Here is a 16,306-nt window from a genome sequence, read left to right on the forward strand (position 1 = left end):
GTGGAATGATTTAGATCTACAAATAAGAAAAGGTCACCGGAATTAGAAAAGACGTGGTGGGGGGGGTAACATTATAAAAAGGGCCTTTTTGTGTTCGAGTTTAATAACCACCCAAAGCATACCTTCAAATCCACATAAAAATACTTCACCGACCACAGAATCAAGCTCTTGCAGTGGCCATCCTAGTCCCCGGATCTAACGCCAACTGACCCGAAGGCCAGAGCTGTAAACGCGTTTGAGGAGGTTCTGTATGGTGGCCTCTGATCCCTTTATGCTGTGTGTTTCCACTCCTTTAAGCTTTATAACCGAAAACCAGGACTGCTTCCTCGGCAAAGGGACGGTGCACAAAACGTTATATGCTATAGGGAGCTAGCAGTGTAAGAGCTCCCCAAGAGTGCCATTAAGCGGGCACTCATTTGTAATATATTGTTTATAGCACCCTCTAGTGGTCAATAAATATTTTTAGCTTCAAGTTGGACCGTTCTAGGAACGATGCCGGTTAATGTGCAGTAGGCCTAAGCACTAGCAAAAGAAACAAGGCTACCTGTTTTTAATAAACACCTAATGAACGTTGTATATTTTTCAGGTTATGTCTTTTTCTGGTGCTCTGTGTTTGTAAATGAGTCACTGTATCACAGGCATTTGAGCTTTTGTGGAGGTTTCTGCTATGATTTCCACTGAGCCATTGTACCCACCATAACGTATTATTGCAATTGTTTTTTTTCCCCACTTAACCAGTGCACCCAGTATACTTTATTTGACTACCTGGGCATATCCAGCAGCACATTCCTAGAAATGTATCCACAGTGTTGCCCCGCGGTGTATCTCGAAAGCTCTGCTGTCACACAAAACCTGCTCCCAAACACTGTTCTCTAAGAAAAGTGTACAGAAGAGTCTGAATTATGACAGGTTGTCAAGCAAAGCACGTCAAGGTGATGTGATGCTATTATAAGCAGAGATGCTGCTGCCATTCGAAAGATTTGAAGGTAATATAAAGCTACTACTTCTTCAGTGATGGAAGAGTTCTGGAAATATGGAGAGTTTGGCTGTTCCCCTGATTATAGTGCATCAACCGTAGCTGCGTCCAAAACTACAGGTTAGTGCTGCAGTACACGAGACAAGTAGTGATGCAGTACATGAGACCAGTAGTGTTGTTTACACGAGACCAGTAGTGTTGTTTCCACGAGACCAGTCTTGAGGCCTGTAATGACTGTCCTGAGTCTTATCTCAAAATCAACATGCACTGGATCCAGTGTTATCTCGGGCTTAGGAGGACTAGTGCTAGCTCTAAAACATTTGGTGCGCTAGGCCAAGGTTCAGATGACAACCTACCACCTACCACCATCTCCTCTGACAAATGACTCTTTTAACTGGTCACACAAAAGAATGGCAGAACGATGTGTCAAATGTCCATTTATTTGTGAATATTTCCATTCCCAATAGTTTCATTGATTTTGGCACTCTGCATTCACCTAAGAAAGCAGTGAACTTCTTCGTGGAGCGCTGTTAGCTTCTTCAGCCAGTAGGCGTGGCCATGTCAAGGCCTGGAGCTGTCTAGCTCTTCATATTGGAGCCCATTTCGTGGACATCTGCGTGATGGATACAGGATCCCTCAGTTCAGGGAGTTTACTGTGGTCTGCTCTCAGGTTCTCTAACCACTGGGTGTTGTTGCATGATGCCTTCTCCTCCCACATGCTTTTCCAGAATTGTTCAGTCTCCAGCTTTAGGGCTCTGTCCTGATGCTGTACAAGCGAGCAGCCAGAGCTGTTCATCTTTGCTTGGCTAACTTCTTTCTGTGTTGCCCTTATCTTGGCCTCCACCAATCAGGTACTTCACTTTGCCTTGTTAGTCTTGCTACGACTGGTGTCCAGCTCAGGCACGATCTTCAGTCTCAGGTCCGCAGCTCTGGTGTTGAGCAGTGTCGGGGCGTCGGGGACGATGGTGATGACGATGACGACGATGACGACGACGACGATGACGACGATACCTCCCCTCTGACCTGGTGTCCGGGCTCCACCTCGCCATAGCATTTGTGTTGTACTATGTGGCGCGACTGAGCTGTTAGTTGTTTCGGTCTAGATGTTGGGTTTCGAAGCACCTGTAGCTCTCTTGTGCTCTGCATACACCCTGTGACACTGGGGTTGCTTGTGTAGTAGCATTCCAACCGTCCTCCCGTCTCTGCCCTCGTCCGTGAGTGTCTTGTATTTGTTTTGAATGAAACACAATATAATAAGGTAATGCCATATGCGTAAAGGTGACCTTTTTTTGTCTAGTACACTGCATGTCTTGCCAGTAATTTGACTCTGCAGGTTGTGTGACTTCAAAGAACATATCTTTTAAGATATCTATGGGAAAGTATTTCCAATGCGGCAGATGAGTGCGCTACATAATGCACTACCTATGTGCCCTCAGACCGAGGCTGTCCTTGGCTTCCTGTGTGTGCTAAACACAGATGGCAAGTCTGCATCTGGATCTCCTGTTGTGTGTGTGTGTGTGTGTGTGTGTGTGTGTGTGTGTGTGTGTGAATGAAGGCAAACTGATTGGCTCTTTGACTAAAAACTAAAACCCAAAATTAAATGTAATGGCCCTCACAAATCATTGGTAAGAAAATTAACTAGAACAACAACAACAACAACAACAACAACAACAACATGCCCTCCTGAGACCTGTGTGATGTGCTCATCACTGCTCGTAGCTGCAGTGAACTGTTGGGGGTGGGTCTAGAAACAGGGAAATTCACTTACACTTTGTTCTTGTACACAAAATCATGGACATATTTAAATGTTTTGGTATAAGATTCTTATAAAATATCTAGGTGTAAAATATCTAGGTGTTCAAACTGTTATAATTATTTGTTGTTGAGACCATTAAAAGCTTTTTTCCCTCTTTTTTTCTTTGCTCAGGAGTGTATATATCTTTCATAATGCCACACAGAAAAGAAAATTATAACTTTCTCCACAAGTCTCCCTTTTATTTGGAATAGTATGTAACATGGTAGTATTTTGTCGGGAGGAAAGTAATCTGAACTGAGCGTGGAGATGTTGCCCTCTTGTGGCCACAGCACGCAAAAACGCTAATCGCCCTGTATTAGGAACAAAGGTTGGGCTAGGTCTTAAAACCTTTACTGCCAAAAAAATTTAAAAAGGCAAAGGCACAGAGGACTAACGGGCAATTGGCAGGCGTGGCTCAAAGAAACACTGTTTTAAATAAGAAAGGATGGGGTCCCAGTGATTGTAACATTGGATAACATGGATACATACAGGACGTCAAGCATACAATTTAGGATCTGTAGTTACAGTGTGGGGTGGGTAACCAACTTTTTTCATATTTTGATATAAATAATTACCTGATGGTGTCATAATCATTCTATGTCATCTACAGTCACACATGTTTTTTAATGCAGTCATTATATAAGAAATAATAATAACATTCCCTCTGACATTGCTAAATAATGTTATATAATGTTTTACAAATTGTTTTCTTCTTGGTTACTTTTACAGGTGGCCAAAGTTGAGCATAAATGTCATTGGCATGAACATATAATAAATTCTACAGTGGGATTTTACTATTACAAGACAGTATGAAGCCAATGTCAGCTCTTAAATCTTCAAACGTTTCTTATGAGGCTGTTCAGTTGGATCGACTTTCTGCACTGTTTCTATGTAAAAATGTATCCATTTGGTATCTTACATTTCTTTTGTTTTCATTTTCTAGGAGTTTTACTTTCAAGTAAATTGATAATCAGATTTAGGGTACTGGCATACTGTGGTGAATTGGCACCTACAGTGTTTATATCAAGTTAGCTGGACAGTTTGTGAAGAGTTTGTTTAGTGCCAAGGTTTTTGCTGTGTAGTCTATAGGACTGGAGTTACATTTGCACTGTAACTGAGCATGGGTTTACAACACTTATCCACAAATATAAAATATGTTAATATATTTTCATATATTTGTAAAGCGTATGGTTTGTGGAACGTTACAGATACACTGACAGAGCTACCATATCAAAAATCTACCATATCAAATAAACTGCCTATTACTGAAGTATATGAGGGATCCATATGAGTTTATTTCAGGGTTATCTGTATAATGCTCATCATATACAATATCACAGAGCACACGGCAATGTGCTTTTATTGAAATGTTCCACACCGCGTCTTTTAGCAATTAAATGTCTACAAGCACAAGGTGCTCATTACAAGTTTGCTAAGTGCGTCAGTTCTCAGCAGCCTCCGCTATTTATGTACCAGTAAAACCCAGTGTGGTGTGTCTTCACACCCATGCGTTCCCCTGTCTCCTCCCAGTTCTCCTCCCAGTTCTCCTCCCAGTTCTCCATGGCCCCTACATTCCATTCCTGGATCTTCATCCTTGATGGCTTTTGCTCGCACTTGTAAACTTTAGACTGTCTGGGACTTCAATTATTGACTTCAGCTAAGTGCTCTTGAGAAGGCCATCATTTATGCTTCAGAAATAGTATGAAATTAAAAAAACTTCAAAGGCATTTTTAAGTAAACACTTTATTTTGGTAGCAAAAAAAAACAAAACAGCACCTCGTGGTACAGTGTGGACATTTCCTTTTGCATATGACCAAATACAATGGGAAGACACTGGATCTGCCATAAACAGCCCTGCTCTTTAAGACAAACATAACCCTTCACAAACCAAAATACGTCTCACGGTGTTCTGGACAAGGCGATGAAAAGGAGAGGCAGTTGCTAGTAGCAGATCAAGCGTTCCATCGAGATCGGCAGGAAGGCATATTGTGTAAGCGAGCACAGGGTGCATAAAGGGAGCTGAGAGCATTTATATTTTAGTGCGGAAGGTGGCGATAAGGCACAGTGTGAGGCACAGTGTGAGGAGATATTGCTTGGTCCCTTGGAGAGCCTTTGGTCAGGGTGAAGACCTTATTGCTTTACAGCCTGGTATATGACTGTATCCTTCCACGGCTGGTTGCTTTGACCGCTTTATTGGTTTATGGGCAGGAGGAGGAATGGATAAGAAGACAATGGAATGGAAGCGAAGATCACGGCTCCCGCTCAATCTTGGACGACCTCGGAGGACTCCGACACGACTTTGCCATCCTTGGTTTCGATCATCTTGATGACCACGCTCTTCTTGGTCTGGGCCAAGCCGCTGTCGCCGTAGCCGCCACTCACGTAGCTGCTGCCGCCGCCGCTGCCGTAGCCGCTGGAGAAGCCGCCGGAGTAACCGCCGGAGTAGCTGCTGTAGGCACTGCCGGCACTCTCCATAGGGAAGGAACTGTAGCTGGCTGCAGAGTCGCACAAAAACGATAGATTAGGATTTACAGGGCGTTTCTGTGTTGAACTGAATGCGCCGTGTGTTATGTATTGTTTCGAGTGGGTGTGAAAGAGAGAGGGAGAACTTACTGCTCTGTTTTGTGATGTTGATGGCCTTGATTCCACTTGCGAGTCTGTTGGCAAAAGAGACTCATAATTAGAATTTCAGTCTCGCAAAAATCAGAATAGAAAATGTCATGTACCAAGCATGCCTGACAAAAAGGCTTAACCGATGGATCTACCTGTCCTCCTCTCCTTCAAGGAGTTTCCTATAGGTGGCGATCTCTATGTCCAGAGCCAGCTTGACATTCATCAGGTCCTGGTACTCTCTGATCTGGCGCGCCATGTCCTGCTTGGCTCTCTGCAGAGCATCCTCCAGATCCTTGATACGAGCCTTGGCATCCCTCACTGCCATCTCCCCGCGTTCCTCGGCCTCTGCGATCTGATTCTCCAGGTTCACACGCTATGGTGAGACGCGAGACACCATAAGCAATGACCCTTGTCAGAAACCGTTTATTTTCAGGGGTTTGCAAAACTTTTTTTTTTTCAAATGCCGTGTGCAGAAAAGGTGGGGATGTGGACATGTCACGGTGCAATTACCTGGCCCTTGACAGCATCGATCTCAGACTGCAGTCTCTGGATCATGCGGTTGAGATCGCTAATCTCTGTCTTGGTGGATCTAAGGTCATCGCCATACCTGTTGGCTGATGTCTGCATCTCCTCAAACTGGAAAAAGAAGAAAAGCCAGTTTAGATGTTTTGGGCACGTGTCTTAAATGAATAGTAGCCCTGTCCTCTGTCCCGTGTCCATATACCTTAGACTTGTACCACGTCTCAGCCTCGGCACGGCTGCGGTTGGCGATGTCCTCATACTGGGCACGGACCTCAGCCACGATGGCATCCATGTCCAACTTCCTGGTGTTGTCCATCTCCACCACCACTGAGGTGTCCTTGATCTGAGACTGCAGCTCACGGATCTCCTACAGGAGTTGAGCGGGGAGAGGAGTAAATAATGCGCATCGGACACGTGAAGACACCGAACCAGCAGGTATGACCGATGGACAACATGCAATAACTGATGGGATACCTCCTCATAGATCTGCCTGAGGAAGTTGATTTCATCCGTAAGGCTCTCTAGTTTAGCCTCGAGCTCGACCTTATTCATGTAGGCCTCGTCAACATCCTGGAAAACACATGAATTCCAATGCATTGTTAGACTCAGAGTGGAATAACAGCTGTGTGGACAATGGGAGTGAATTTGTCAGCGTTGGTCAGACAAAGGTCATCTGCTCTAACCTTCTTGATGAGGACAAAGTCATTCTCAGCCTCTGTGCGCTTGTTGATCTCATCCTCATACCTGAAGAAGAAAGAAAATGCAAATTATAAAGAGCCAGTGCAGGCCACTATAACGTCAACACAATAGCAACTGAGAAGAAAATGAGGTCTAAGGTATAACAAGCCTGCACACTAGGGGGAAGCATAGCACTGCGTCTTTGTGGAAAAAGCTCTGGCTGTCAAGGCTCCGGTCACAAGTCAAGATTCAATTTAATATCCGATGTCTCCATGTAAGCTTTGATAGTTAATAAGGATGTCAGATTTATCTGCAGCTGTAGAAAAGGTGTGGGGTAACACTTGGGCCTCATGCTGATTACAAACCAGCTGTATTTGGCTTTTGCGGTTAGACAAACACCCATAGTGTTTTCCATGACATACCAGGAAATGACGAAAATACTATCCAATTAAAATAAGACAATGGATTTAGGGAGCAACCGTAGCGACCAGTCTTTGTATGATTTCATATCATGTTTTTTTTCCTTGTTGCATAACCCAGTCTGGCGATCTGAACATATTCCCAAAGCCCCAGTGAAATATATTTCTCCCTCTGTGTGTGTTTTTCCAGCTCAGCTATGCTGGGAACGTTTAACAACGTGAGCCTGCGGACACAAAATTCGGGCATCATCCGTTTAACACAACCCATCCTGTTGCAGACTCACTTATTCTTGAAGTCCTCGACCAAACCCTGCATGTTGTGCAGGTCGGCTTCTAGCCTCATTTTGTCATTGCCCAGACTGTCAAGCTGTCTGCGCAGGTTGGCAATGTAGGCCTCGAACATGGCGTCGATGTTGGAGCGGGTGGTGGTCTGACTCTGGAGGAGGCTCCATTTGGTCTCCAGCATCTTGTTCTGCTGCTCCAGAAAGCGTACCTGGGTGGGCGATAGGAGAACGGGGTGCTTGTTTTCAGCCAAGTCACAGACGGCAACCATATTTAGGGATTCAAAGAGCGCTGTGTATGATGGAACACTGCAGCTAGTAATTGAATGGAACTGTGATTTCTGGGTAAGCCTGACATTTAGAGAAACATTACCAGACGGCAACAGGCGCCGTCGGCAGGCACCACAGTGGTCCCAACGGCCCGATGTTGTATGGTATGTGTGAGTGTTTGCAGGTTAGCAGTGGTTTTTTTCCAAGGAAACAGTGACACACATCCTAATAGAAGACCAGAGGGGGAGATGGGGATAGTTTCCAGATTTTTATTTCTTTTTTGGCCGGGTGCGGTTGATATGTTGGCTAAGGACAAAGCCTAGCTGGCGTTGGAGAAACTGATGGTGTGTGTACTATTTGTGCTAGTGGTTAGTTTTACTATTTTGCTTAGAGTGGATAATATAATATTACCAGAAAGACTTGCGATCAGCTCCCAGATTGGCTTAAATCTTTTAGAGGTGTGTGTGTGTGTGTGTGTGTGTGTGTGTGTGTGTGTGTGTGTGTGTGGGGGTGGGTGGGTGGGGAGTGTGTGGGTGTGTGTGTGTGAATGTTTTGGAGGTAATTAGAGAAGTTATAATCAGGTGATAATGGATTTCCCAAACGAAAGTAACCACAACTCCTGTACTTCTGCTACGATACAGCACTATTTCATGTCTTCTTTATTCAAAACAGTCACTTCATTAAATTCGGTGCAATGCAAAGCAGATTATTTCCATAGGGTAAAGAAAAAACATGGAAATGATCTCTGACCTAATGTTGAGCCGTCAAAATGATTAAAACTAGATTATTCTTTGTCATCACCGCCATGAGAGAGTTTGTTACATAATCTCTTCAGTGAATGTGACACCATTTCTCTTGATCAAATATTAACTCTGTAGAGCAGGTCCTGTAGGTTAAAGGAACAATGGCTGTTTTTGCCTGGTAGTAGGAAACTTAAGAAGATCCAAATAAATTGTAAAGAGGCTGCAATGAGAAAATACTATCCTGAAGTAAAGGCTATTTAATGAAACGGCAGTGTTATTAAAAGTTATTTAGATACATGTTTAGATGGAGGAGTTTCTTTTGCCGTGGGTGTGGACATGCAACTTCAGTCGGAGCTGACTACCCCACGACAGTGTGTTGCAAAGTTAAACTGTTTCTGACCAGAGACACACCCTGTTCACAGCTCGACCATGCGATGTGTGTTCTTCCCTGCTGCAAGGAAATCATTATCAACCCATCTAAATCAAATATAGGAAATTATCAGCGGTTTTAGCTAAAACAAATCCATCTCCCAATGTCTCCTATTGTCTCACCACATACAATGCATTTCTGTTCCTTATTTTAATTTACTGTCAGTGGACACAGTATCTCGAGAAGCATATCAAAGCGGTTTAATGCTTTCCGTAAGCTATTTAAGTTCACCGTGAATGATCACAGTAAATTGTTCATCCTTTCACTCACACTGTTACACACAACTGTGAGCAGACAGTCCGAGAAGCCAGTTCTGCAGTCACTCACCTTATCAATGAAAGAGGCAAAGCGGTTGTTGAGGGACTTGATTTGCTCCTTCTCCTGAGTGCGGACAGCCTGGATGGTGGGGTCGATCTCCAGGTTGAGAGGCGCCAGAAGGCTGGAGTTGACCGTCACGGCCGTGATGGGTATCACTTGACTGCCAATGCCGCTGCTTCCGAAGCCGGAGGCTCCGCCGCCCAGGCCGCCTGCCAGACCACCTCCGAGTCCACGGTTGACCCCTCCGTAGGAGCTTCGGACGGTGTAGCTCTGGCGGCTGACGCTGGGGCCGGCGTAGGACAGGCTGCTGAAGCTACGCGGCGCCACCGCCGAGGATGAGGACTTCATCGTGTAGGTTTTCCTGTATGACATTCTTGCCTGTGGAAGTTCTGAATTGGAGAGGCTGAGAAGAAGAGCGAGAGTTTGGCCAGCGGAGAGCAGCAGGAAGCTTGTCTGGTGAGCTGTAGAAACCCGAGCAGGCTCGACGGACTCGACCCCTCTTAGTATAGAAGTGCTGCTCTGGGGGAGGAGCTATGGGGCAGCCCCGATTGGCTCATTCTCCATGTACAATGAGAAGCAGGCGGGGCTGAGGCTCTACATTCTCTGGCTTGCTTTCCTCATCTAATCATTACCTGGATTTTCAGTGGACACCACCATCTTTTCTGCCCTTTTCAAGCCAAACTACCGGGAACATTTCTGTGGAAATTCTAGCAAAACAAGAATTGAACATAGTGGCTGGGGATGTATTGGCCTTATGGGGAAATGCACCAAAAAAAAGTTAAAAGACACATTGTATGAGGAAAGTGTCCAGCCAGTAGGAACAGACTTTTTGGTCCTTAAAACATGCCATCTATGCTTGAAGAAAGTAAGAAAAGCATTTTAAAATAAACATATTATGACATGAAGATAGATTTACTGAGAGAGCCACAGTAAAGGACAAACATTTACCCAGAAAGTTTGCAAGCTTGTTTTGATCAAATGAATTTGAATGCGGTAGACTATAATTGTAAACGCATCCTATTCTGTGTAGTTAACAGGACAGTGAGTGTTGTAGCCCCAGGATTACTAAGTGAATGCTTCGTCTCAAAATGGCCTCAAAACCCCTTTGCCTATGCAAATGAGGTATGGCTTTAATTATCTCTGTAAATGTGTGTGCAGGTGACCTTTCTTGGGTTTCTGGCTTCTTAATGCTGGATGTTATGCAAGCACATGCTCATTCAACCCGACACATGTAAAAGGTGGGGCTACGTTTGCACATGGCCATGTGTTCACAAAAACCAGCACACCCATCCTGCACTTTATAGCCTCTACTGCATCACATAAATCTCAGTCTTGCATGCAGTTCCATTTCCAACAGTTACAGCCTCAGCACATTGCACTCCTTAAATCATGTGTCGCTTTTCCTTGCGTAACTGTGAAAATACACCGCAACAAGTGGGGTAACGTCTACTTTGTGACATTTTGATCAGTTTTACACTCATTTTAATTATACTGGAATTTACCGACATCTCAGTAGCGCTATGGTATCACAGCAACCAAGCACTGTTGTACAGCTCAGAACACCGTGCTTGTGTAGTTCATGATAAACTCACTACTTAAAAATGACTTACAAAGTATTACTTAAAAAGTAGAATGTTTGGAAGAATAGCCGTTTTAGCTAAAAGCTTGCGTGCTGTTTTGATTTTTAATTATTCCTCTATAGTTTATTTTTTAGAGAAGTAGTCTTTTTTTTTTCCTGAGGTCTTAAGCTATGACTCATTGTGGGCCATGAGAGATAGGGGCAAGATGAGAGACCACATGACTGGTGCGGGATAAGCACGGCAGTATCTGTGAAGATTAGGGTGGATTGGGGACTCCCTTTACTTGTTCCTCAAGTGCAGCCTAATCTACCTCTGCCTTGAGACTGCATTATGCATAAGCTCTGGTATGGGGTCAGCAAGATTTGGCATGGCCCTCACAGAATTGTTATGCAAAGTGCTTGTTTTGGGGAAAGTTGTGATCACATGCTGAACGTGTTGAGTGGTATCTGCTTAAGACATAAACTGTGATGAACTGGTTGGCTTCTACTTGTGCCGTGTTCACACCTTTCAGCCTAAAGCCAGTCGGCAGCATACACGGACATACTCTTGCACATCTATACTGCTTTATGTTAGAAACACTAAATTTAACCACTGTAATGGACTGTACGTGTGTGTGTAACACTGTTAAATTACTTCGTTCGTCGTTAATAAGATGAGGAAGATATTTCTTTGCTCTGTTTTTCTCTCCTTTCTCCCAGTGAGTCATGTTGTTTAATGTGACTTCTCTTCCTCTGGTCCATTATAGAATCCCGGCTTTTGTTTTTGAAACAGGAACCTGTGGAAACGAAAATCCAACTTCTCTCGTTTCTTCATCCAACTTGAGGGTGATCCAACCTCGAGCCAAGAAACACATGACAGGCCACAGAACAGAAGCGGAGCAGACAGGACATGTAGCCACCATGCCATCTCTCTCTCTCTCTCTCTCTCTCTCTCTCTCTCTCACACACACACACACACACACACACACACACACACACACACACACACACACACACACACACACACACACACACACACACACACACACCCCTTTTCTTTTGTCTCTCTCTGTCTGTTTCTGCAGGCTTTCTTTCAAACCATAACTACTTCATTCACTGATGCATAATTATTACATAATATATCCCAACTCATGAAACAAGTCAATCGTTCTGTTCTCCGAAGCACAGGAAAAAAAAGAAAATGGCTTTGGTAGAGGCCAAAACTCATGACTCATTTTGCCCAGAGACGGCAAATGATTGTGCCTCAAAATTAGAAACATTTTGCTGTGGAAACCGTGATTTAAAACAGCTTACAGATTTTACTTACATCCAGAAATGAACTTAGCAGACACACCAAGTTTTATATATATATATATATATATATATATATATATATATATATATATATATATATATATATATATATATATATATATATATATATATATATATATATATATAATAAGATCTTGACAGGATCGAGAGTTTGTCAGTCACAGGAGTTATTGAAGAGTGTAAAGGACAACACGGGGAAAGAGGGATGCAGTCAGAGGGCTAGACTGTGCTGGAGGGCAAAGAACCAGGCCCGCATCGTAATAAATGACAACGTCAAACAGGAAACAGGCCAAAGTCAACACAAACAGGGCAATGCAGAGGAGGCCAAAGTGAATCACCAGAAATCACTAAGCCTGGATCAGTAAACCGTCACAGATAGCATTAGGAACGCCGCTCAGGAGCAAGGAATGAGGGACTTTGCAAAGTCCTGATAACAGCTGATGAAGAAACAGCGCAGGTCAGATCTGGGTAAGGGGGCTGTGATCATCAGGGAGACGTGTGTGGGGACACGCCCCACCCCCACCCATCAATCCTGCCACATGGAACGTCAGGGAAGCGCCCTGGGGGTTTGGAGACCCAGCAACCCTTTTTGGGGCGTGCCCAGGGCAGAGCGTGCAGAGCCCGGTGTCGACGATGGCCACCTTCTGGACCACCCCGTCGGCCAGGGGGCCGCGTACCGCCGGACTGAGGAGGGATGTGTGAAACGTGCCAGATCCTGGAGTTCGGGTGCTCTCAGATACTTCAGAAGGCACGTCCACCGTGTGCCGTGGAGAGCATGCAGGTGTAGGATCTGTGTCCTGGGCTCGTGGGTAATGTTAACGGTTCCGGCCTCAGATGTGCTGCCTTGACTGTTCATGTTGTTAATGCTTCCCCTCCCCCCATAAACAGGTGTGTCTGTCCTGCTGCTATTGTTCATGTTAGAAGATGTTTTTGCACCAGTCTTATCTTATTTGAAGATCAGGGCGCAGACAAAACTGAATGGCGTTGTAGTTACACTTGAGTATGAATCTGTGGTCTGTTTCCTAGCAACCCAGGAAAGGCTACTGTATCCTCAACTGGATCTGGCATTCCTCCATTCCTCATTTGTGTAACTAGTGGGGGTGTTATGTGAAGGATTTTGAGAATGCGTTCAGTTTGACAGCATGACAACAAGATCAGGCATTACTCCAGCCTACAGTGAGCTGATTGAATAATTAGTTTAATTACATTTTCATTTTTACTTGATTTCTAAGCTTCTGGGAGTATCGTACCTAGCCTTGCTTTGGTCCAAGTGTGGCAGGTCAGGTGTGTTTGGATTTCTTGCCAATGCAAGCATGATTTGAGGACAGCAGCTCACTGATGTGTATCGTGTGTAGACATAACTGCATGGGATGGTTTTTCTATTAATCTGGTAGATCAAACGGAAGTGTCTGGCTATGACTAATTTATCATCAGGTCACCCACATGCTTAGATCCTGCCCATTTCTCAACTTCCACATTTGATTTGTTTCACATGCCCACAGTGGCACAGTGCAACCAGCTGCCCGGGACACACGCACACACACACACGCGCACACACACACATGCATACGAGAGAAGGTATGAGAATAATCATGAAATATTGACCTTTCATTTCTTGGAATATTTGATGATAACCTTCGGTCATACAGAATACTTCAATACTTTCTTGGCTTCTAAGAAAAATTGATTTGCTAGGGCTGTGATTCTGCAAGACCAGTCAGGCAGCTTTCCGAGTTATAGTAACTCAGCTTTCCAAGGTACTGGCTTCAATTATGGTATGACTCAATATGCAAAACAGTTGCTTTGTTTGTCTGTCCAGTCTGCATATAAAAGTCACCAGGGCTGAGTTCACTGTAACACCATTTATCTGAAAAGGGCTGGCTTTGGTTCTGTAGTGAAGTTCTTATTGTGAGACAGGAAAAGTTTTCTTTGGTGTGTGTGAATGTGGAGCCAAATGCAGCCTTTGCTGTGGAATGTTTCTGAGAGCTTGTAGTGCTATCCTCTGCGTCCAGTTCTCCTCAGAACTTCCCCCATGGTCTCCTGGGCAGCAAGCCACACCCACAATTGCCAGAGCAATAGGGTTACCCGAGATCACACACACACACACACACACACACACACACACAATTTTGCTGCACCACACGCAGACACATGACAGCCAGTGGCGGAAAATTTGAACAGTTGCCATGGACACAAGGGATAAAGAAAAATATATGTCATGCCTTTACTCTTGAAGATGTATGCAAAATTTGTGGACACTGTGTGTGTGTGTGTGTGTGTGTGTGTGTGTGTGTGTGTGTGTGTGTGTGTGTGTGTGTGTGTGTGTGTGTGTGTATGTGTCTTCTGCAGGATGTGTATGTATTCTGCATAAAATATTCTTTGCTTATTTGTGTAAGATCCCCAGGTGATGATAGTATATGATAAACTATGATAAACAGAATGCAGTATTGTTTTTGATAAACAGATAAGTTGCTATTTTCTTATCATATTATTCCATTTTTCTTTCTTTCTTTCTTAATCCCTTATGATCCAAGGTTTCTCCCTTTATAACTAAATAAATAACGAGCTTAGGAATCTTTTCAACGGCTCATGTCTGAGATGGGCTCGCTCAGATGGGCATCGAAGAGCAGACGCTTGACCCCTGCTGCTGACGGGACCGTTAACACGTGCCAGGCATGTTCCCAAGGGGAGACATAACAGAGCAAAACACAAGAACCGCATCCCCAGTCGTGTGAGAGTTGCCGCATGTATTTCCAGCGGCGTCCAGAGAGCGACGCTCCATTGATGGGCAGGTCCAGCAGTCATTCACATTTATGAAACACCAGCAAAGAGATGGAAAAATGTCGAGACACTTCCTGATGATAATGTGGAGCACAGCTCACGGATGCAGTTCGTTCTGTTTAGCGTGTGTGTTTGGACCGATGAAGGACGTGCTCATTGCTACAGAAATCGCTCCATTGACCTGAAATGAACCCAAAGGCTTTCAAAGAGTTGTTCATAAGCTCAGCCACAGAGCAAAGAAGCAGCATAGAGGCATTTAGTTCAGGCCTTTTTAAGGCGTCTAACAGAGAGATTTCTGGTCCTCAGATGCAAACTTCAAAACCTCTTTGAGCATTCCTTTTTTTCTGTTGGCTGGATATGTTTGAAATGGAGAATGAGATGCCAGGAAACAATTTTGACAGTTGCAGTTTTTCTGTAACCTCATGCATGATTCAGAGTTTCTACAACCGGGCGCTATTTCTGTACCCTGTAATTTTCAGCTTCTTCACAGGAACCGCACTGAAAGGCATTAGAGTACAGTATGTGAATATGTGAGCTCGTGTGTACAGAGAGTAATGTGAAAGTTAAAAATGTGTGAGCACGCGTGCGTGGGACCGGAGTCCACAATTTGTTCAGTACTTTAGCCCAGTCTGATCTCCAGTCTTACTCGGCACATTCTCTTCTGGTGAATCACCCAGTTAGCACCACATCAGTGGCAACAAGGTGGTAGAAATGCATGAGGCCAGATAGAATCTTGCTCTTGCAAATTGTTCTTGCACTTTTACAAGCATTTCTCTGAAAATCTTCCATACTCCACTGCACTTGTAATGATCTCTACATCTACGGTACGCTGCTGTTACTTACTTGGAACCTCTGTTGGATCAATCTCGATCTCGATCTCGATCTATTGTGCATTTTATGTTATGTAAACTAACATAAAATTGCTCAACACGGTTTAGTGAAAATCCTGCAGAATGTGCCGCTTACTCTGGCAGGTTTGATCTTAACTCGGTAATGAATGTGTTTTATGGTGAATGTGTTTTATGGTGTTTGTAGAAGCTCCTCCTTAGAGCTGCCCTCTGCTTCAACTACACACACTTCAGAGGACATAGTTGACACATTAACTGATTCACTTTGTACTGCTTTGGGTAATAGAGGTGTATACGTGTGTATAGGGGAAACAGAGGAGTGCAAGTGTGAAGGGTAAAATGGCGATTAGCTTCGTCACACATATGGATGCAACCAGACATTTTCATTTTGGGAAAAAGATTACACAAGCCATGCAGAAAGACATCAGTGCAATGACATGAGGTGTGGTCCCAGACATACTTGATGTGTATGCCTCCCTTTACAGAGTGAACAAAGAGCATGTGAGTTTTATTCAATACTAGTTAGCTAATGATAACTACGGAGGCTATAACCACAGAATAGCCCCGTGGACCGTGTGTAGGTTCACTCTTTTACCATCTTTTCTCTGAGCGAGCTGAACGGTCTACATTTTAGCCGGTCCCACAGCAGACCTGAACTTTCCCTCCCGTTCTGTGAGAGGCAGGGGCTGTCCTCTCCTCACCATAAAGAAAGTCTCACAGTTTTTCCCCTTCAGACAAA

The 16,306-nt window shown here is 44.2% G+C and overlaps 1 protein-coding gene across 1 annotated transcript; it reads right to left on the reverse strand.

Annotated features, from left to right (window-relative positions):
• Positions 1-4,496: 4,496 nt before the first annotated feature.
• krt8 (keratin 8) lies at positions 4,497-9,531 on the reverse strand. The gene is made up of 9 exons (XM_027008433.3): positions 9,055-9,531; positions 7,288-7,496; positions 6,590-6,650; positions 6,381-6,476; positions 6,109-6,273; positions 5,895-6,020; positions 5,537-5,757; positions 5,385-5,428; positions 4,497-5,266 (listed from the first exon to the last, which is right to left on the reverse strand). Exons 1-9 carry the CDS (start codon positions 9,415-9,417, stop codon positions 5,034-5,036), a joined length of 1,518 nt encoding a protein of 505 aa, XP_026864234.2. The 5' UTR covers positions 9,418-9,531; the 3' UTR covers positions 4,497-5,033.
• Positions 9,532-16,306: the final 6,775 nt, after the last annotated feature.

Source organism: Electrophorus electricus, chromosome 24 (assembly GCF_041902795.1).
Source record: "Electrophorus electricus isolate QZ-2024a chromosome 24, ASM4190279v1, whole genome shotgun sequence".
Lineage (NCBI taxonomy): Eukaryota > Metazoa > Chordata > Actinopteri > Gymnotiformes > Gymnotidae > Electrophorus > Electrophorus electricus.

What these genes read in the sequence shown, in the direction of transcription:
- krt8 (XM_027008433.3), bottom strand. Translation starts at nt 9,417, where the DNA reads ATGTCATACAGGAAAACCTACACGATGAAGTCCTCATCCTCGGCGGTG. An exon ending in TCAGGCAGATCTATGAGGAG is followed by an intron (nt 6,274 to 6,380) that starts GTATCCCATCAG and finishes CAACTCCTGTAG; the next exon opens with GAGATCCGTGAGCTGCAGTC. An exon ending in AGACGTGGTACAAGTCTAAG is followed by an intron (nt 6,021 to 6,108) that starts GTATATGGACAC and finishes TTCTTTTTCCAG; the next exon opens with TTTGAGGAGATGCAGACATC.